Genomic DNA, 17,500 nt, shown 5'->3' on the forward strand with positions numbered 1-17,500 from the left:
GCCGATCTCCGTGGTCCAAGAAAACCGGAGAAAACATGAAGGACCGACCCCCTTCTCCAAGTGACTCAGCAACAAGGGTCTGTGTGTCCCTCCCCTGTCCACAGAGCCCAGCTGAGCGTCAAGGCAGGACTGCTGTACACGTGCACACAAACAGAGGGCCGCCAGAAGGATGCATCCCATCTAATTATCCATCCCGGTCCGCCCTCCTCCTCCTCCTTCCCCTCCCCGAAAATGTCGTTATTGATTAGCCAGTAATTAGTGGTGCTCGGTCCACGTCTGTAAATCACATACTCACGGACGCACGCCGCACGCGCATACACACACACGCATGCACGCACGCGCACATGCATGCGTGCACGCACACACACACACATACATACGCACGCACGAGCGCGCGCGCACACACACACACACACGCATGCACGCACGCGCACATGCATGCGCGCACGTACGCACACACACACACGTACGCACGCACGCGCGCGCGCGCACACACGCACACACACACACATACACACACACACACACATCTTTTCCGTGTTTAATCAAACTGTACACAGTTCTTCTTTTAAGTCCTGTATTGGCTTGCCGTCAATCGTCGCAGTTTGTAGTATCGTTTGCCTCTGGATCGTTAAGTTACAAATAATTATAATAGTGCGCGTGTTGACGTGTGTGATCGATATTGAAGCTAGCTTGTCACACCAATCGTTGAATCCGCTCGGATGTTTGTTGTGCGAAACACGGATCACTGTATTTGAGACCCTACACAAAAAAGAGAGGTTCTGGTAAAGAAAATACCAAGCGGCCAATGTCAGCAAATTTCAGCTCTTAGGAACGTGTTGTGTTGTGCAGCCCAAACTTTAAAATTCACCAGACAAATGAAAGTCAGAACTACAAGCCTATTATGTTGTCGTCTAAAGAATCACAGAGCTGGACAATAGTGTTGTTTCTTTTATTTCTTATTTTCTTTCTTTTTTTATTTTTTTAATTTTTTTTTTTATCATGGATTATGGTCATAAATTACTACCTTCTGTATTATCACAGAACGCATGCCACGTTCATCTCATTTTACCTGTGTTCAGCAGTGAAGAGGTTAGTTAAACCATATTACCACAAATATCCCACCAATTCAGATAATATTTCCAGACTGCTTGTACCCGAAACATACAGTTATTATTATCAACAGTTATTGCCAACTTCAACTGCGATAGGTTATAACACCAGCTTTGTCAGCAAAACAAATTAGCAAACGACATGTGATTATTTCACCCGTACAACCGTCAAAATATCAAACTTATTTTTTGGTCAGATTCATAAGACTTTTTGACCGTAATAGTGTGTGACAGTTCTATAAAATTAATGGTCTTGAATTATTGTCTTGTAGAGTAGCCACTTTGTTTTAAAGTCATTTATTGTCCGTGTCCTTCTTGCATTATGTCCTTCAATTTTATATCACAAGAACAGATAGGTTTTTAAAAGAATCGGTATGCTCTTTTCTAGTTTTCACTTGTAAATATACATTTTGCCAAGGAGTATGTCAAACACAGACTCTGTGTGCATATATTCAATGATGCCAAATGATGCCATACTTTGTGTTACATTTATGTTTGTTTTTGGTGAGGGGGGCGTGGGGGGGGGGGAGGTCCGGGGGTTACATTGGCAAATTAAGAAGGGGATAAAAATAAAATGTAAAATGTTGAAATGGGAGGGGTAAATGTAGTTTTGCGTGTGTGTGTGTGTGTGCGCGCGCGCGCGTATGTGTGTCCGCACGTGTATGTATGTGCGCGTGCGTATGTGTGTGCGAGTGCGTGTGTGTGCGCGCGTGCGTATGTGTGTGTGTGCGTGCGTATGTGTGTAGAGGGGCTGGAGGGAGTGGCGGGAAGGAGAGACTGTGGGTGTCAGAGAGAGAGGGAGTGGGGAGGGGGGTCTGGGGAGCAGGCGGAGGGAGAGACTGTTGGGATTGGAGAGAGGGGGTGAGCGCGCGAGCGTGCGTGTAATGCGTATGTGTGTGTGTGCTTGTACAACTCACCACGGGTTGTTTGACCTCGAGTTTAGTTAGTATTGTGGATTTCGTGTATTCAGCCGCTACTCAAGCAATCTAATCTTTTATTGTCTGTAATAAAGCTCTACGACGCGTTGGGCCGTTTTAGGTATGGCGATCGAGTCGCGTCAAAAGACACACGTTTCAGTTTGTTTTAATGAACACAGATTTTGACGCTGATGAAGTTATTGTCTGTACTGTCTTTGCTTTGTAAACTGCTCGTGCATCCGCTGGTGTTGCTCTTGCCGCTGTTACTTGCTGATGCTATTACTACTACCTACCAGACTACTACTGCTGCTGCTTAGTGCTGCTGCTGTGGTTGCTTGATAAATGATATCTGTCTGTCTTGACTCAGTGTCGTCCCTAATGCTACAATGCATAACAAGTATGCTTGATGATGAATGCTCAGCACACACACAAATGTAACAATCGATGCTTTATGTTGTTTCGTGTCGTGTAACATCGTGTTGTTGTTCTCTGCCTTAGCGTACCGTAGACTTACCTGTTTTTATTGTGTGTGTGTGTGAGGGGGGAGGGGGGAAGTTTGTAATGGAACAATTCCAGTGTATTATTCATTGCACAGAATTATTTTCTTTTCTGTAATATGATGTCCACTTAAAGCGTTGCTTCACATTCGTGTTTGTTTGGGTGAAATTTGCCATTTAAATTGAAACACGTAAGTGTAGGCGCGTGTTTAAGTTATAAGACAAAAGTGCTTGCTTATACCGATCGCCTTGAGGTTTGGTTCATGTGGTTTAGATTTTTTACATAAAAACAAAACAAGTGCTAACATTAGTATTCAGACTCCAAACAGCGCCGGGAGAATCGCAATTTCAGAAGGTACAACAAATTGCACGAAAAGATTGTAGCCTTCCTCATAACTACACATCACTTGACGTGCTTGTGTCATTGATCTGCTGTTTTTAAATTATCTGATTTTCACTTTTCTTCTTGAAGCCTTTAGATAGTCTTTGTAAGTGGCTTGAACATTCCCCCCTCCCCTCCCCCCATTAAACCAGAGGGGAGTAATGCCGTATTACTGGATGAGAAACTTTTGAGTAGAAGTTATCTCCCGTAAATCGTCTGCTTCGTAAATGTCCATTATTTTCTTGTGGACTCTCTCTCTCTCTGTAGGGGGCGGGGTGGGGGGGAGTGCGTGTGTGTCTCTGTCTGTCTGTGTGCCAGTGTGTGTGTGTGTGCGTACATGCGCGCGTGTGTGTGTGTGTGTGTTGGGTAGGGGGTAAACAGAAAGACACACATTGGCTGCTGTGAGGGGGGTGGGGAGTGGGGGGAGTGGGGTGTTGCATAATTCATGAACATCGGCAGGTCCAGGCCATCATCTGACAAGACACAGCAGCCAGCCAGTATGTGTCTTTCTGCTTACACCCCCCCCCCCCCCCCCTATCCCCACCCACACACCCATCCCCCTCCCAACACACTCACAATCCAGCACAAGTGGGCACTCACACACACACACACACACACACACACACACTGACACACACGTGCACATTCGCACAGAGACATCACACTCTGTTACAATAAGATTTTTTTTTTTAGGTGGTTGGGAGTTAGAAAAGACTTACCATAACGACGAAAACAAGAACAATATCAACCTTGGGAGTGGGGAAGGAGGAGGAGTAAACGACGATGAACAATGAAGGTAAAGAAGGAGAGAGTGTGTAGTGGGGATTATCAACAAAGTGTTTCATGGTGGTGTCTTTGTTTCCCCTTTCCAGTACATACATATTGGTTAGGCTGCTCGGTCAGATCGTGTGTTTTTTTCCCTTTCCAGTACATACATATTGGTTAGGCTGCTCGGTCAGATCGTGTGTTTTTTTCCCTTTCCAGTACATACATATTGGTTAGGCTGCTCGGTCATATCGTGTGTTTTTTTCCCTTTCCAGTACATACAACATATTGGTTAGGCTGCTCGGTCAGATCGTGTGTTTTTTTCCCTTTCCAGTACATACATATTGGTTAGGCTGCTCGGTCAGATCGTGTGTTTTTTTCCCTTTCCAGTACATACATATTGGTTAGGCTGCTCGGTCAGATCGTGTGTTTTTTTCCCTTTCCAGTACATACATATTGGTTAGGCTACTCGGTCAGATCATGTGTGTGGGGGATTCGGGGGGGATTATCTTTGTGTTGTCGTTTTCGGTAAGGGGAGGAGGTGTCTCTTTTTTTTTGTTCCACACCTTCACCCTTTCTCTCCCCCCCACTCCCCCCCCCCCCCCACAAAAAGGTATATATATATATATATACATATTGTGCCTATTCTGCCGGGATGACGGATCATTCACTCCCGATGATAGTTACCATCAGATCATCGGCCACATTGCAGTTTTTGTATGTGTACTGTCGGCTGCAGCCGGCCAGTAAGAAGAAGACGCACACGTGCTGGTCACGTGCATTTCTGCCGGGCTGAGCCATCTGGGTTCAAGAAGACGTTTTATCTATGGATCGGGTGGGGCTGGGGAACGTGGGGATGATGGGGTGAGGGGGGAGGGGGGGCATGTCAGATGTAGGCATGTAGTGTTTAAAGAACACGTTGCACATGCACACACGCCTATCACGGTTAAATCATTCAGTTCTGTCGGTATTCGTTTTGTGTATGTGTGTAGGGGGGGAAGGAGTGGGGGGGAGGGGACCTCTGTGTGTGTGTGTGTGTGTGTGTGCACCCCTGCAAAATGCTTGGATTAACTGAATCCAGAGTGACAGCAAATCAAGCCACCATCCCCCCAAAAAAACTAGCACACTGACCACCACCCTAAGTTAAGTGTGTAAGGAAGGGGTTTAAAGGGTCAAGTGTCCCAAAGTCTTTCAGGTTTCGGTCACCGTGGAAATTAATTCATATCCTCTCTGTATAGGACTCGGTATTGGAAGTCGGAGAATCTGAGCTTGCGGGATCGAATCTCGCACTTGCCAGAATCCCCCCCCTCTCCCTCCACCAGTGGTGGTGTGGACGCTAGTCATTCGGGTGGGATTACAAACCGAGGTCCTATGTGTAGTCACTGCACATAAAAGAACTCAGGGCAGCAAAATGTTGTAGAAAAATCCTTTTTGGAAGGAGAACAAATACACGTTCAGACAAAAAACAAAAACAAAAAAAAAACAACGAAATTTTGCACTGCAGTGTGGCGACTGACGAGCTTTGCCGGGGTAGAGCAGTCCGAATTTCACACATTTTGTATAGAAATCTGTTGCGACAACAGCTACAAATAGGCAGCAGTGGATTGTTACGCCGTGGCGGGCTTGGCAACAAGTGAGGGCTAGCCATAGCTACAACGTATCAGTGAAGTCCCTTTGGGTCCATGGCTGTAGGAATCCGACCCTGTACGCGCGCGCGCGCGCTTGTGTGTGTGTGTGTGTGTGTGTGTATGTGTGTGTGTGTGTGTGTGTGTGTGTGTGTGTGTGTGTGTGTTTATTGTCTTTCTTTTCTTTCTTTTGTTTAACGTCTTTTCACTGGCACGTTGTAAATTAAAAATCGGTGTGTGGACTGATGTTTAGGTTGTGTTGTTTGTTTTTAAGTGAACACCGTTTTCTCGCCTGCAGTTCTTTGTTGTGTGATCAGGACAAACATTCATAACTGATGTAGAAAAAAATGGAATTCTAAAGATTTATCTGTCTTATCCCCCTCGCTAGCCCCAGCCCCCCTAAATCTCTCTCTTTTCTTTTCTTTCCCATCCCAGTCACGTCTGGTGTTCAGAATTGGTGGGGAAATGAAATTCTAAAATTATATTAATCTCTCTCTCTCTCTCTCTCTCTCTCTCTCTCTCTCTCTCTCTCCCTCCCTCCCTCCCTCCCACCCTCCCACCCAGTCAGTTCAAAACAGTGCCTTGAACCACACAACTGCAGCTGACGTCGTCATCACCATCCTCATCATCACACAGATGATTAGATTACACGCGGTAACGTGAACGATGCAAAAGTACACATTGTCTTCAACCACAAACCACACGATAGATAAATCCATGGCATATGTGTACGCAATATAGAACAGAATACATATACATGCTCTCGACACAGTCTAAAGTATTGAACAATTCGATCGCTGAAGTAAAGGGATGGGAACGCAGGGCTGTAGGGGAAGAGGGGAGATGGGCGTGGGAGCGATTGGTGATCCTGTTAATTAATTAAAAGGGGGTGGAAGACAAAGAGGTGGGTGGGTGGGTGAAGGAGGGTTGTAGCCATGCCTTCATTAGGAGCAACACGAGACTCCAGTGGAGGACTTGTGCATCATCTGGCTGTGTTTCAATTGGAGGATGGAGGAGAGAGGAGGCAGGGTGGTGATGATGGCGATCGAGTGTGGTTTGGAGGGAAGGAAGGAAGGTGGGGTGGGGAGGGGGGGAGTAGACAGAAGGGGGAGAGAGAGGGTCGGGTTAAACGGTGGCAAAAAGGACAGCTCCAAAATCTCGTGAGCTGTGCTTGCGTGGACGTGATTACAGTGACGTACTTCCGTCTCCCCCCCTCTTTTTCCTCCCTCTTTTCTTTTTTGTCGTGGTACCAGGCCAGGTAAGCAGTATCTTCGTTTCTTTCAATACCTTCTTATTTTATTCAAGCGTTCTTGTAGCTTCAAGACTTATCGAAATCAAATGTATAGTACTTTGATTATCATGATGGTTTATGCTAGTTATAGGATTGTATCTTTGAAAACACAGCTAAGTGTCACAAGGTCATACATCTTTGAAGACACACAAAGAAGGTCAATGGTGATTGTCAGTGGTTTGCAGTTGGTTTGTTTTGATTCGAACAACGGAGCATTTACATGTTTCGCCGCCTCAGTTTGTGTGTGTGTGTGTGTGTGTGTGTGTGTGTGTGTGTGTGTGTGTGTGTGTGTGTGTGTGTGTGTGTGTGTTCTTACTAGTACCTTTCCATTATTTAAGTTCTCCTTGTGAAGCGCGAAAAGCTCTAAAACTATAAGGTTAGTGGAAGAGTCCGCTGTGGGAATGTTAAATTATTATGATTGTGACTATTATTATTATCACCATCATCGTCATTAATCATTATGATTATGACTGTCATCACCATCACTATCATCACCATCATCATCATCATCATCATCACCTCAGTTCTTCTTCGTCTTCTTCTTCTTCTTCATAATCACCATCATCATCATCGTTATTATTGTTCTTGTTGTCTTTGTTCTTAGGGTCTATTATTACCATTATCATTAAATTCAGAAATACAGTATTAGAACAGATATCCTGGATTATTTAGGACAGTGCGTGCAGTGCAGAATGGTGGCGTGTACAATTAACTCTGTGAAGGCAGACTCTGTCTTTCTAGTTATTTGGCCCGTCAAATATTGATTATGTTTATTGGCATCAGCGTCAACCGGCTGTGTGAATATTCGGTAGGGATTTAGTCAGATCAATAGCAGGCTGTAAGGCTTACTCGTATTTGTATAGGCTACACGTATGTGTATGTACCTACCTAACTGTCTACCTGTCTACCTACCTACCTATCTATCTATCCAACCATCCATCCATCCATCCATCCACCCATCTATTCATCTATTCATATCTCTGTATCTTTTTATCTATTTCTATATATCCATATATGTGTACCTATCTGCCTGTTTGTTTATCTGTAATAGATATCGAGAGAGAGAGAGAGAGAGAGAGAGAGAGAGAGAGAGAGAGAGAGAGAGAGAGAGAGAGAGAGAGAGAACCATCGTTATACGTAGAATTGTTAGATTTTCGACAAATCTCGCATCACTGAATAACCTTTTTTTTTAAGTCGCATTCTGTCTGTTGATAATGACGATGATGATGATGACGATAATATGATGATGATGATGACGACGACGATGATAATGATGCTGCTACTGCTGCTCAGATTTCGCATCACTGGAAAAAAAAAAAAACAAAAAAAAAACAAAACAACAACATATTCTGCTGTTGATATTGGTGATGACGCTGACGACGACGATGGTGATGACCACGGAAGACACAGCACGGTGATCGGTATGCGATGAGGATGATGATGACGGGGTGAGGAAGGAGGAGGAGGATGAGTAGTGAGGAGGGAGGACTACCGATGATGACCACAATAATGCTACTGCTGCTGCTGCTGCTGATGATGATGATGATGATGATTATGGTTATGATCACAGTAATGCTGCTACTGATGATGATGATGATGACGACGACGATAATATTGTTGTTGCTGCTGCTGCTGCTGCTGCGGCTGCTGCTGCTGATGATGATGACGACGATAATACTGCAACTGTTTGATTATGGCGATGACCACTTTAATAATGCTAATGCTGCTTTTGCTGCTGCTGATGATGATGATGATGATGACCACGATAAAGCTGCTGCTTCTGCTGATAATGATGATGACGATAATGATGCCGACGATGACAGGAAGACGAGAGGGCAGGCATGCGCGTGTACCTGAAGGGCGTCGCGGTGGGCGTGGCCGTGCTGTTGGTGCTGCTGCTGGTGCACACGCACCTGCACTCCAGGCATGGCACCCTTGCGGGTCCCAGGAAAGGGCGGGCCCGGCCCGGCAGAGGAGGGTCAGTCCACTTTCACTTTCGCTTTCGCTTTCACTTTCACTGATGTGTCAGAGCGTGCGGAAAGATCCCTGTACGCTACACCACAACACCTACCGCTGTTGTTTAACACACACACACACACACACACACACACACACACACACACACACACACACAAAACAAAAAGAACAAGCATTTGATTACTGACGTTCGCATAGAGCCAACGCCGCTGATCAGGTCTTGAGGAGGAGTAGTGGGGGGCTGGGGCAGTGGTGGTAGAATAGATGGGGGGTTGGGAGGATAAGAGAAACCGGGGGTGGGGGTCGGTATTGGGGGTGTGGGGGGTCGGGGAGGACAGTGGGGTATGTGAAGGGTTGAAGAGTGTGTAGAAGGAAAGTCAGATGAAAGAACAATGAGGCCAGGGGCAGGGAGAGAGTAAAAGGATTAAACAGCACTACAAAGAAGCAGCTCTTCTCTATTTACGGTGTGCACGTGTTCAAGTCGGTAGCATAAGCAGCATTGACTTGAACATGTGTACCTTGTAGCTGTCATTGTTGTTTAATGAAGGTGAGATGAAGAGAGGGAGGAGAGGGAGGGGCGTTAAGCAGGGTTCACCTGTGAATGGAAGGGGCGGTAAGGAGGGTTCACTTGTGAATGGAAGGGGCGGTAAGGAGGGTTCACTTGTAGAGGAAGGGGCGGTAAGGAGGGTTCACTTGTAGAGGAAGGGGCGTTAAGCAGGGTTCACTTGTGAAAGGAAGGGGCGGTAAGGAGGGTTCACTTGTGAATGGAAGGGGCGGTAAGGAGGGTTCACTTGTGAATGGAAGGGGCGGTAAGGAGGGTTCACTTGTGAAAGGAAGGGGCGGTAAGGAGGGTTCACTTGTGAATGGAAGGGGCGGTAAGGAGGGTTCACTTGTGAATGGAAGGGGCGGTAAGGAAGGGTCACTTGTGAAAGGAAGGGGCGGTAAGGAGGGTTCACTTGTGAATGGAAGGGGCGGTAAGGAGGGTTCACTTGTGAATGGAAGGGGCGGTAAGGAGGGTTCACTTGTGAATGGAAGGGGCGGTAAGGAAGGGTCACTTGTGAAAGGAAGGGGCGGTAAGGAGGGTTCACTTGTGAATGGAAGGGACGGGGGAACATAAGAGGGGTGACGGAGGGCAGGAAGGAAGAGGGAGGGAGGGAGGGGAGTGAGAGGGGGAAGGTTGGTTAGAGAGGGAGAAAAGAAAGCGGAAGGAAGTTAAGAGACAGAGAGAGGGAGGAGGACATGTGGGTGTGGGAGAGAAAGATAGAGCAGGAGAGATAGAGGAGGAGAAGAAGAAGAAGAAGAAAAAGAAAGAGGGAGAGAGAAGCAGAAGCAGAAGAAGATAGAGGGAGAGAGAGAATCGGAATTGTTTATTCACATTTAGACCTCAGCCCCAAGTGAATGGTTTCATATGAACACAACACAACTCAATACAACATAACGTGTGTGTGTGTGTGTGTGTGTGTGTGTGTGTGTGTGTGTGTGTGTGTAACTTATAGTTTTAACAGTACACAATTACAATTGATATAACTGTTACTGTGTGTTTGCATGTCTACCACAATGTTAAATTTGAATTTTTTTTAAAAAGTAACAAACACATAGACGAGACAGAGACAGAGCAACAAACAAACAAGACAGACAAACACAGACGAGAGAGTCAGTCAACCAGTCAACCAAACCAACACCACCTGACAACAAACTGGCCTGTCTGTCCATCCAACGACAGCGCGGCAGGAGCAGGAGGAGGAGCGAGAGGAGCGGGAGGAGCGGGAGGGGCACGAGGCGGCAGACAGGGGGCCGGAGGAGGGGCCCACGCCTCCAGAGCACAGACCCCAGGTCAGCGGACAAGCGCACCAGGGAGATAGATAGATAGATAGAACACTGTGTGTCCTCGAGTTCGAATCCTCGCCCGGAGTTCATCCAGTCCTTTGATATGATATATTACGGACCGGGGTGGGGGGGGTGGGGGTGGGGGGTTTCTTACACAGACAGTCAGAGCAGAAATGGAGGGATGGATGGAACGTGAAGGAACAGGAAAAGGAGGGGTGGGGGGACGGGTACAGATGGCAGAGATTGATTGACTGATTGATTGATTGATCGATCGATCGATCGATCGATTGACTGACTGATTGATTGATCGATCGATTTATTGCCTGACTGATTGATTGATCATTTGGTTGATTGATTGACTGATTGATAGGTTGATTGATTGATCGGTTGATTGACTGATTGATCGATTGATTGATTGATTGACTGACTGACTTATCGGTTGATTGATTGATCGGTTGATTAATTGATTGATCGGTTGATTGATTGATTGATTGATCGATTGGCGGATGGATGGAATGATCGATTGATCGTTAATGCTTAAAGGATGGGCATTGCTGTTTTACTGGTCCTGTCTTCGTTATACATGTAGATGCGACAGTTCAGTACACTGACTTTAGTATAGGATGCGGTCAGAAAGAGACAGGGGTCTGGAGAGAGCCAGACACACACACTCGCGCACGCACATACATGAACGCATGAACACACATACACACACACACACACACACACACACACACACACACACTCACACACCCAGTGACAACACAGCAATGTGACTGTATGTCTGTTCCCTGTACCAGGATCCGGGAAAAAGCCCAAAGGCAGACCTGCTGAAGGGGGCAGCGCACCGCCCGAACGATCAGTGAGAGTGGTAGTAGTAGTAGTAGTAGTAATAGTGGTAGTAGTAGTAGTACTGAACAATCAGTTAGTAGAAGTAGTAGGAGTACGATCATTGAGTAGTAGTAGGAGTGGTAGTGCGATCAGTGAGGAGTAGAGGGAATGGTAGTACGATCAGTGAGAAGTAGTAGTAGTAGTAGTGCGATAACTGAGTAGTAGTAGTAGTAGTAGTACGATCAGTGAGTAGTAGCAGTAGTAGTAGTAGTACAATCAGTTAATAGTAGCAGTAGTACAATCAGTCAGTGAGTCGTAGTAGTAGTACAATCAGTTAGTAGTAGTAGTAGTAGTAGTAGTACCATCAGTTATTAGTATTAGTAGAAGTAGTTGTAGTACAATCAGTCAGTAGTAGTAGTATGATCAGTTAGTAGTAGTACGATCAGTGAAGGGTAGTAGTATCAGTAGTAAGATGAGTGAGTAGTAGTAGTAGCAGCAGCAGTAGTAGTAATAGCAGCAGCAGCAGTAGTAGTAGTAATTGTTGTTGTAGCAGCAGTAGTAGTAGCAGCAGCAGCAGTAGTTGTAGTTGTAGCAGCCGCAGCAGTAATAGTGGTGGTGGCGGCGGTGGAAATACCGGTGGGTGGTGGCGGGGGAAGTGGTGGGGTGTGTCGCTGGAGAGGTGGAGAGTGGTAGTGTGCCAATTGTAGTCATATGAGCATTGTGAGCAATCGTAGTAATAACAGCAGCAGAGTTACTCCTGTTGTTTGTGATTGTATAATCCAGGAAAGGGGGAAACAGTCCTCTGAAGGCTGCATACAGGTCGTTCTTACCTGTTGAAAGAGCGAAGAAGCTTCATGCTGTGTGCTAGGCAACCAGCCTCTCAGTGTCAAACATCTGCTGATCAACTGTTAGGAATCTGCATGACATCAGACATAGGAATCTGCATGATATCAGACACAAAGTGCTATACATTTTGCTCCAAGAAGACCTCTGGACTTTTTAGCTAATATTTTAAGACTTTATCCAAGTTCTACGTTGACTGAAAGAGACTTTAATGTATTGGGATTTTTAAACATAACTTTTATTGACCATTTTAACATTGACCAGTTTGGTTTGTCTCTGATTGTTTGTTTTTTAAATTGAGAACTGACCGGGTATTCAGCCCTGAAATGGCCCCATTGCGGTTGGCTGGGTAATAAGAAACACGATTTGATTTATCCATTGGAAACAGGAAGTAGCGGCAGTAATTGTAGCGACAGTGAAACAGTGGTGGTGGACACACACTGATGTGGGCTTCTGTAACCTCCTGTGTGTTTTTGTCTGTCAAAGGAGCAAAGGTTCGGGTTCCAGCCTTGGCGAGGGCGACCCAGACCTCCGGTAAAAATCACGAACGAGTCTGAGACGTGGCTGAAAGAGTAAGATGTTTGTGCTGTCTGTCTGTGTGTCTGTCTGTCTGTCTGTTTTGATGCTGTTTCCCTCTCCACATATCTTTCTCCCTGTCTCTCCATTTGTCTGTCTGTCAATTTGTACCTTTCTTTCTTCCTTCCTTCCTTCCTTTCCTTCTTCTTTTGTTTCTTTCTTTCTTCTCACATCTAAACCGACCCTTCTAGTTACATTTTCGCTACGACCCTGGCCCTCTCCTCCCTCCCTCTTCCATCCTCCTCGCCCTCCTTCTTCCTCTCTCCTCTTCCCCGCCCTCCTCTCTTTCCCCCTTCACCAACACACGGGCAGATTTTGATTTGACGATTAATAATGTTCGCGCAGTAGCCATCGTAAGACAAACCAGTGTTGGCAGCATAACAGCTGTAGCAGTCGTATCTGGCAGTAGCAAAGTTACCTATGTTTGGGGATTGCATAGGTCTCCGTTAGGAACAGAAAGCGATGGCGGTAACACAGGTGGCTATGACAGCACTGGTGAGGCTGCTGAAAAAAAAAATACAGATATAGATAGGTAGATAAAATGCAGCTTCAGCCTTGGGGTTAGCTGGCCTTCGGGGACAATCCCAACACCGACTGTCCTGAAGCCTAATCTTCTCCGAGTGAGTAGGAATGTAACTCGGGCAAGACACTCTCCACCATAAAAAAAAAATCCTAACACAGACAGTCGGGACAACAGTTGCCTCCCCTGCTGTTCTGATCGTCCTGGAGCGAGTGGAGATGTAACTCGGGCAAGACACTCTTCACCATAATCAAAATCCTAACCCAGATAGACGAGAAAGCAGCTGCCTCCTCTGCTGTTCTGATGGCCACAGTCGGACACAACGACCATACTGACTTCTCCTGTGTGTCTCCAACACTTGTCTAAAAATAGATGGATAGCTCATTTGCCAGGAAAGCTGAAGCCAACTGGACGCCATACTGACACTCGTATCCGGCTGTCAGTCCGTTGAAAAGTCGTCTGCTAACTGGTGGTAGTTTCTGAACCGTAACAGTGTATCTTCCATGAAATCATGTTATGCTTGCCCCCACGACATGCCAAATGTTGTGTCTTGATTGATATCTGCCAATTGTTTGTTTACCAAAGTTATTACAGGAAAACAGTGCATTGACACGCAGCGCAAACTTACTGTGGAGGCACACACAGAAATGTCACCTTAACTGACGTCGCAAGCAAGTGAAAGCTTGCCGTGAAGCAGTCATCGTAGCCAGTAACTGGCTACAGTTAGCAAAGGGGATCAAAGAAGGCATGCGCTATCCACCAAATTTTAGAATCAGTGGTCTCCATAGAAGGGTGTTGTCTGTGTGGCTGGCAGCATGAGGTACCCCAAGTGGTACACGGACGCGGTCAAGCGAAGCAAAGTGTACCGGCTGGACAACATGGCTGGCAGCGGTCACCTCTACGATGACCCCTGCCCCAATGCCGCCGAGGTCAAGGCCAAGTACAAGAAGGAGGGCACAGAAACCTTCTCCTACATTGTGAGTTTTGGTCTGCTTTGTTTCGTCCCTGTGTTCAGTTGGTTTCTTTGTTTGTTTGAAGTATTTTGTAATTGTTTGAAGTCTGTTGTAGAAAACCAAAAGTCAGAATTACGAGGTTGTAAACAGTATTCAGGTAAACATTTCCAAAGATATCATAAAGAAGGACGACACCAACCCAACAGCACACCAAGCTCCGTGGCTGCAGACAGGGCTTGGAGAGGACGACACCAACCCAACAGCACACCAAGCTCCGTGGCTGCAGACAGGGCTTGGAGAGGACGACACCAACCCAACAGCACACCAAGCTCCGTGGCTGCAGACAGGGCTTGGAGAGGACGACACCAACCCAACAGGACACCAAGCTCCGTGGCTGCAGACAGGGCTTGGAGAGGACGACACCAACCCAACAGCACACCAAGCTCCGTGGCTGCAGACAGGGCTTGGAGAGGACGACGTGATTATAATTCATCACACGGGCAGGACAGACACTGTGAAAAGGCGAACAAAAAAGAAGAAAGAAGAAGATTTTTTAAATCTTAATACACACACCACACCACACCACACCACACCACACCACACCACACCACACAACACACACACACACACACACACACACACACACACACACACACACACACATCGGGTTAACTTTGGAAAGTACCTCTGAGCTTGCATTGAGTAATTAGCAAGACAGCATGTTGTTCCTTTTCCGAAAAAAATACTGTGATATACCCATCTTTTTTTTTTATTCTTTTTTTTCTCATTATCACAATTGATCCTTGCATTGTACTCTTCAGTTGTAACCATGTGCTTAACTATGATAACCTCTGGTATGCTGGTATGCATCCACACTTGGAAGACGTTTAGCGTTGGCCAAGGGGTAACGCGACCCGACGAGGAAGCCACTGTCCACGGGTTCGAGCCTCATATACGGACCTGGATTTTTATTCTCCCCCCCCCTCTCCCCCTCCCCCCCCCCCCCCCCGCTTCCCCCTCCTCCCTCCCCCCTCCCCTTTTCTGCACCCCACCTCCCATCTACCTACCCACCACAAGACCTTGAGTGGTGATCTGCGTACTAATCATTCCGATGAGACGATTAGGGTCCCGTGTGTAAGCATGCAATTAGCGTGCGTAAAAGAACCCATTGCAGCAAAAGGTTTGTCCTGTGTGGCAAAAAAAAATCTGTTCAAAAAACCACTTTTATTGCATATATATATATATTTTTTTTTTTAAACTTTTTGTCATCATCCTCAGATACCTGGCGACTTCATCCCGGAGAGCAAGAACCCCTGCTGGTACCCGGAGGACGGGAGCCAGATGCTGTGCGTTCCGTACTTCTACGTGGCCGGGGTGGCCAAATGCGGCACCACCGACCTCTTCAAGCGGGTGCGCTTCCACCCGGACATCATGGAGGGCGAGCTGAAGGAGTACCACTGGTGGGACCGCCTTCGCTACGGGGCGCCCATGGAGCTCAAGTTCACCAACGACTCGGAGAAGAACGAGAGTGAGTCCTTGTCTGTCTGACGTGCGTTGATGGATGGGTATTGAGTTGTATGCTTTCTGAATTAAAAGTATGCCGGCTTTTTCACCAACGACACGTCTAATATCACTCAAAGTGAAAAGACGTTGAATTCAAAAAAGAAAGATCAGAGAAAAATGAGAGTGAGTCCGTCTTGTCGACGTGCATTGCTTGAATTAATGGATGGAATTGAGTTGTATGCTTTCTGTATTGAGAGTGTGCTTTTCATCAACGACTCGGAGAAGAAGGAGAGTGAGTCTTGTCTTGTCTGTCTGACGTGCATTGCCTTTTAATGGATGGATACAATACAATACAGTACAGTACAGAATACTTTTAATATCTCAAGAAGAGAAATAAACGTGTGGTGTATGTTACGCTATCAATACACGAAAATCGCCGTCACTCAATGTAAACACATAAAAGACATAAAATACTGAAATGCTAAGTTGATGAGGACCTTCTTCTTCTTCTTCATTCACTCGTATGCACACGAGTGGGCTTTTACGTGTATGACCGTTTTTACCCCGCCATGTAGGCAGCCATACTCCGTTTTCGGGGGGGTGTATGCTGGGTATGTTCTTGTTTCCATAACCCACCGAACGCTGACATGGATTACAGGATCTTTAACGTGCGTATTTGATCTTCTGCTTGCATATACACACGAAGGGGGTTCAGGCACTAGCAGGTCTGCACATATGTTGACCTGGGAGATCGTAAAAATCTCCACCTTTTACCCACCAGGCGCCGTCACCGTGATTCGAACCCGGGACCCTCGGATTGACAGTCCAACGGTTTAACCACTCGGCTGTTGCGCCCGTCGATGAGGACCTTTTGTACAATGATTTACAATCAAACACATGTAATGAGTACATACTTTCACAGTCATTCATCATGAATACAAAAGGAACATGAAATGCATAGGTACAAAGTTCGTGCTAGTTAATGAATGGGATTGAATTGTATGCTTTCTGAATTAAAAGTATGCTTTTCATCAACGACTTGGAGAAGAACGAGAGTGAGCCTTGTCAGTCTGTCTGACATGCTACGCTTTTAATTAATGGATGGAACTGAGTTGTATGCTTTCTGAATTAAGAGTGTGCTTTTCATCAGCTGAAAACAGTCGGAATATTTATTCATTGCGATGCTTTTGTACCACAAATAGCTCCTTATTCTTTGAAAAAAAAAAGTTTTCATGTAACAGAAAAAGTAAGCATGTAGCCTATTCTTCAATCTAAAAAAAAATGTACAGCTCATTTACAAAACGTTTCTGTCCATTACAATTTTCCCAGGCGCTTCCATGTAAATGATTTCTCTCCGATACGTTAAAATTGACCAGGTCCACTTCCTCTGGAGGAATACAGTCGGATCATCACCGGCAAAGAAATCGTTGATCTGCAAAACGATCTTCAAGACAAGGGATATTCGGACAGGATTTGCGGTACTTCTCTCTCGCCATCTGTCTCTCTGTCTGTCTGTTTGTCTGTCTGTCATCTGTCAGTGTGTCTCTGTGTCTGTCTCTGTGTCTGTCTCTCTCTCCCCTTGACTCAGTCTCTCTTTCCTTCAGTCTGCCTGTGTCTTTGTCTCTCACACTCTTTTTCTGTCTGTCTGTTTGCTTCCCCAGCTCTACCCCTCCCTCTCTCTCTCTCTCTCTCTCTCTCTCTCTCTCTGTGTGTGTGTGTGTGTGTGTGTGTGTGTGTGTGTGTGTGTGTGTGTGTGTGTTTCCTTCACGGTGTTCAGGGTATGGGTCGCCCTTGATCTCATTGGAGTATTACAACATTTCGTTTCATTTCTTTCACTGTGTTCAGGGGATTTGTCGCCCATGTATCACCCACTATGTTCAG

General features: G+C 46.1%; 2 protein-coding genes across 4 annotated transcripts in view; one reads left to right on the forward strand and one right to left on the reverse strand.

Moving 5' to 3' along the window:
- The window catches only part of LOC143299779 (uncharacterized), a 36,386-nt gene extending 36,233 nt beyond the window's left edge, over positions 1–153 (reverse strand). For all 3 annotated transcript variants that reach the window (XM_076613188.1, XM_076613189.1, XM_076613187.1), the window contains exon 1: positions 1–153. This exon is cut by the window's left edge and continues 141 nt beyond it. The gene's annotated coding sequence lies outside the window, so the exon portion shown is untranslated.
- Positions 154–6,440: 6,287 nt separating this feature from the next.
- LOC143299508 (carbohydrate sulfotransferase 15-like) overlaps positions 6,441–17,500 on the forward strand; it is an 18,406-nt gene continuing 7,346 nt past the window's right edge. Inside the window, exons 1-8 of the mRNA XM_076612767.1 lie at positions 6,441–6,556; positions 8,413–8,567; positions 10,290–10,399; positions 11,194–11,255; positions 12,554–12,639; positions 13,978–14,140; positions 15,395–15,644; positions 16,996–17,097. Coding sequence (XP_076468882.1) covers positions 8,431–8,567; positions 10,290–10,399; positions 11,194–11,255; positions 12,554–12,639; positions 13,978–14,140; positions 15,395–15,644; positions 16,996–17,097 — 910 coding nt within the window. The 5' untranslated portion in view covers positions 6,441–6,556; positions 8,413–8,430. The remainder of the gene's footprint in view (positions 6,557–8,412; positions 8,568–10,289; positions 10,400–11,193; positions 11,256–12,553; positions 12,640–13,977; positions 14,141–15,394; positions 15,645–16,995; positions 17,098–17,500) is intronic.

Source organism: Babylonia areolata, chromosome 25 (genome assembly GCF_041734735.1).
Source record: "Babylonia areolata isolate BAREFJ2019XMU chromosome 25, ASM4173473v1, whole genome shotgun sequence".
NCBI classification, from domain to species: Eukaryota; Metazoa; Mollusca; class Gastropoda; order Neogastropoda; family Buccinidae; genus Babylonia; species Babylonia areolata.